Raw genomic sequence first — 4,897 nt, forward strand, 5'->3', positions numbered from 1 at the left:
AAGGAAGGAAAATCCCAGCTGGCTGATGCAGCTGAGGCGCTTTCTCTTCAGTTGCACAAGAGGTCCCCACTGGCCATTCAAACTGGGACTTAAGAGCTAAAAAAAAAATACAATAAAAGTCATATCATTAAAAAAAATAAAAAGAAAGCACTATTAAAATGACCACATAATTGCTTAGTCATATTTGAACAAATAAGCATTAATATCATGCTCAGTGAAATATAACTAAGCAAGGTACATATATTTTTTATCACAATACCCTTCTGAAAGTGTCAATCTTTGAGCAAGGCAGTGTCTTCCATCGTAATAGCACGCAGCCTTTACATGTATTTTAGGCTGACGGTAATTCAATCAATAAAAACCAAATCGTACAAGGTGCTTCCTGAAACCTTCACATCTACTGATCCACTCTGCTGTCAGCCATGTTTTTACCGCAAGACGCTGCAATATAAAAAACAAACAAAAAAAAGGCATCAATTCCAACAACAGACAGCTGTGTTAGAATCCAACAGTGCCGGCGTGGTGTCGCTTTATTGATACACACAGGTGCAACACGGGAGAGGTTATTGATTATTGTCTGTACACAACATTCTAACAAAAAAAAAAAGAAGTGATGCTCATCTGGCTGTCACTAAAAGATTAACTGGTTAACACTAAAAAAAAAAATAATAATCAAATCCCACCTCTATAGTTCTATGCAAGTCCAATACAGCCATGTGATGCAAGTACAGGAGGTTATTGTGCGGTTAGCATGGATTAGTGTGCGGATGCAAACATTACAGCTTGGTGGTGAAACAAAAGGCGTACAATATGCACACCTGAAAGGCAAACAAAGCCATGTGACTCCATGAGAACAACAAACAGTATATACGCGCTTCGCTGCTCGCTCTGGTAAAAATAAGTCTCTGATGTTTTTCACCCTGGGCTCCATCTTGAGCAATCCTGGAGGGCTGGATGGATGACGTCAGGTCTTTTGGGGTGTGGGTATGGGGCGGTTGTCGTGACCGTGGTTCTGATTGGAAAATGACAGCCAAAGCAATGGGATGCAGGAGAGCGCACTCAGTGTCTTTTTTTTTTCTCTGGAAAAAGTCTGTCAGGTGTTGTTTTTAGTCATAGAATAAAAGTCTTTGTCATTCCGTTAGGACGCGTCCCTGCGGGCGCACCCTGCGGCCGCCTCATTGGTTATTCTTGGCTTTGGCGTGTGTGAGAATATGAGACTTGAGGTTGGTCGACTGGGCGAATTTCTTATTGCAGCCGTCGAAGGGGCACACGTACGGCCGGTCGCCGGTGTGGATCCGGACGTGCGTGCGCAGGTTGAAGTCCAGAGAGAAACGCTTGCCGCAGCCTTCGAAGGTGCACTGCCGAGGGGGAACAGGAGGTCAAGGGTTAGCTACCCAAAAGAAGCGCTGTGGAAATGCTGCATGTGTTCCAGTCCTCCTTCAAACTACACATTTATCTTCATATTAAAATAGTAGATAAAAAAGTGATTTAGTGGTATCATGTCTGTCTTGAAAAGCAGACAGTTACTGTGATTGCTTTGAAAAAAAGATGGCGTGCATCTCTAATGAACGTATCAACACACAGGACTGTTTTCAGGATGTTTTGATGTTTTCTTCATCAAAATGATGTTAAAACCCTGTGTCTTGTTTGCAAATGATCAAAAACAGCACATGACTTGGGTTACCATTGTTTTAACTGCAAAACCTTTCATCCATTTAACGGCCCATTAACCCGGCAACCCCGGCTAACTGCACTATTAAATCCCCTTCATGTTGCAAGTTACATCAAGGAGATGTTCAAGATGATGATGACGACAAGGCTAATGCATACGGGCTACGGGACTGTAGTCTAAGCCAACCTGGAAGGGTTTCTCCCCCGTGTGGACAAGCTGGTGGCGTTTGAGCTTGGAGCTCTCCACGAAGGCCTTGCCACACTCGGCGCAGACGTGCACGCGAGGCCCGTGGGTGTGGAGATGCTTCCTCATGGCCGAGTTGTCCCTGAACATCTTTGTGCAGCCCTGAAGAGAATAAACAAGCAGTGTCACACACCTAAACACACACAAAAAAAAAACAAGACGGCGCAGATGGTGCGCACAAAAATAGACAGTGTGGGTGTCTTAGTCCTGAAGTCTACCTGCTCATTTCATTAGGTACACCTGCTCAAGCTAATGAGAGGAAACAGATTTTCTAAATCTGGCTTTACAAAGACAATAATGCTCGCTTTTTATTATGTATTTGTGGTTTGCACGATACAAAGCACTGATGTGATCCTCTCATGCTAAAGAAGTCAACCAGAATATTAGGAACAGCTCTTAGGATATGTGGTATGATCCAATGAGGATATTGTGCAGCGTCAAACTAACTTTATGAGGACAAGCTATCGTCCGTGGAGCATCGTCTTCTTTGACTTTTCTGGGTTTCATCCTGTTAAAGAAAAAAAAAACATAAATGTAATTTGATCATTTTAGCATGAATCCCACCTTCATCTGCAAAGTCTTTGGTGTAAACTCACCTGGCAAATTCCGCCAGTTGCTTGGGGTCGGACAGGTCAATGCCCGGGATGCCGCCGGGGGGCAGCTTCTTCCCCGTCATGTACTCGGAGTAATCTGGGGGCGAATTCTCCCCGACAACTTGCTCCTCCACCACCGACTCGTGGTCGATGTCTTTATTGTCATCTAAAAATACATTAGAGACTGAACCGAAAACACAGTAGCATTTCCCTGGGTGTGCACCTGCAGCAACAGTGCATGAGAAAATTACTTTATTAATTTAATGTGTTGCCTAAGCAGACAGAATATAATGCAAAATCTGAAAAAATACATGTTTTTGGTTTAGTATTTAACCTTGCTGCACGTTTTCCCCCGTCGGCCACCGTCCACTTCTTATCCGTAACACACTGAAGTGAATCGGTACTCAATTCTTTCGAGTTACCGTCACAGACCACATGAACCGGGCACTCCATTCTCCAAGAGTACCAAGTTCCCCTGACTTGGCTAGTAGCGGGAGTGCGTAAATCAACGAGTTAACCCGCGAGTCGCGATTTATTAAACTCGGGAGAGTTTTGGCCGATTCGTTCAGGAATTGCACATCTCTACTCTTCATTTCTAGTTCTCACCAGCAGTGCTCTAAAAATAGCGCCACCCTGGAAATAGTTGCAAACCAACAAACGTACACGCTGACTTTGTGGTATTCAACGGCACTAGTGAATAAATAAACGATTTACGAAAATAATTTGTGGAACTGCCTTAATTTGTTAAACAACGTCGACAGATTGACAACTAGGCAAGGCTCAACAAGGCCAACTGTTAGCTGCTAACGGCTAATGCTAACTAGCTTGCAGCTTACTTGACGTCAAATGGAAAAAAATGAGCCTAATATGAACTTATACTCGACAAAGTGTCCCGGGAATGTGTCAGCGCCACAACGCCGAGGTGTTTCGCACTGTAAATTACTCAAAACCGACAACGTGTGCCTCTCCAGACAGTAAAAGCACGGCTACCGCCGTGACTACCTAACCGCCACCATCGCCATTTTTTCGGGGCCGCCGCCATACTTCTCAGACTCGGGGAATATGGCGGCGCCCAGTAAGACTTAAAACATGGCTTCCCGTCAAAACAAAAACACATTTCCGCGCACCGAGCCGACGTTTCACGTCGAAACCAAAACGCAACCTCGCTGGAATCGTCGCATCTCATGGTGGTTGCATGCGGACCATTCCAGGAAGTAGTCGGGTGCAGCAAGGACAACGCCCTGGCAATGAGGCCTCATGTAGCCGATATGTGACAGCCCCAGCTGGGCTAACGCTACTCACCCGACGCCCACATCGTCACCGAGAATTCCCCCTCCAGTGTCTTTATCTGCACCTGCTTTTGTTCCCATTTCCTCGCTCCGACCTCCGAGCCACTCAGATAGCTCTTTTTACCCGCTTTCTTGCCGCCGCCTCCCCGCTTCACTCGACCCACGGAGCTTTTCCCAGCTACAGTCACCAAAGTCTGTTCAATGTACTCGTCCTCCACCCCGGGAGCCGGCACCGGAATTAGAATCTGGTCCTCGAATCCTCCGCCGCCGTCATCCGTGTGTAGATCGCAATCATCCCCGCCGACGACCTCCTCCCGGGTCTGAACCAGTATCACCTCCGGGTGGTGATGGTGATGGTGGATAGAGCTGTGGTTGTCCAGCGGCTGAAGTGCAATCATCGGCTGCTCGTCGTCTTCGTCCTCGTCGTCGTCGTCCTCGTCCTCCTCATCATCATCATCATCATCATCGTCCTCGCCGCCGACCACCGTGGTCTCAATGGTCTCCACCGGTATGGTCTCCACCTCTATCTCATGGAGCTCCACGATCTCGGCCGGCATCTCCGAGCCGTCTGTCGCGATGTACAGCGTATCTCCGGATGCCATGTTGAAGTCCGCCAGCTTGCCTGTTTCATTCACGCCGTGTTTTGTGCTCCTGTTTCGGTGGGGATTAAGGACCCGCCACGCTTGCTCTCACACGCCCCCCAGCTCGGCTCTTGCTTCTTGCCCGCCTTCGATGCCTCTTCTTCGGCACCGAGTGTCGCCACTCTCCAGTCCCACGCCAGATCTCGCCGCCACTTTGCGCCCTCGTTGTGAAACATCGCGATACTTGAGCGAGACGCGGAAGTTTCTTGTTAACGTTTCAGTGTTTTGTTTTTCATGTTCACAAAAATTCACGAAATACACAATTACGATTGGGGTAACTATAAAGTATTGAAATACTTATATATGCACTGCTACCATTAAAAAGAACTTTTATGTCATAGCAAACGTTCGGCATGTGCTATTTGTGTGTGTATGTATGTGTATATATATATACACATATACATATATATGTATATGTGTGTTTGTGTATATGTAATGACAAAATATTCAAAACACACA

At 46.4% G+C, this 4,897-nt stretch overlaps 1 protein-coding gene across 2 annotated transcripts; it reads right to left on the reverse strand.

The window, feature by feature from the left end:
* Positions 1 to 466: 466 nt before the first annotated feature.
* Positions 467 to 4,606, reverse strand: yy1b (YY1 transcription factor b). Of its 2 annotated transcripts, none has more exons than XM_058057822.2 (5): positions 3,811 to 4,606; positions 2,512 to 2,662; positions 2,363 to 2,423; positions 1,859 to 2,017; positions 467 to 1,358 (listed from the first exon to the last, which is right to left on the reverse strand). In XM_058057822.2, the coding sequence occupies exons 1-5, from the start codon at positions 4,397 to 4,399 to the stop codon at positions 1,176 to 1,178; spliced, it is 1,143 nt and encodes a 380-aa protein (XP_057913805.2). In that variant the 5' UTR covers positions 4,400 to 4,606; the 3' UTR covers positions 467 to 1,175. The 2 variants fall into 2 exon arrangements, with proteins under 2 accessions (XP_057913805.2, XP_057913804.2); XM_058057821.2 differs by having other exon boundaries at positions 2,512 to 2,674.
* Positions 4,607 to 4,897: the final 291 nt, after the last annotated feature.

Source organism: Doryrhamphus excisus, linkage group LG19 (assembly GCF_037039965.1).
Source record: "Doryrhamphus excisus strain RoL-2023G ecotype Guam linkage group LG19, RoL_Dexc_Guam_v1.1, whole genome shotgun sequence".
Taxonomy (NCBI): Eukaryota; Metazoa; Chordata; class Actinopteri; order Syngnathiformes; family Syngnathidae; genus Doryrhamphus; species Doryrhamphus excisus.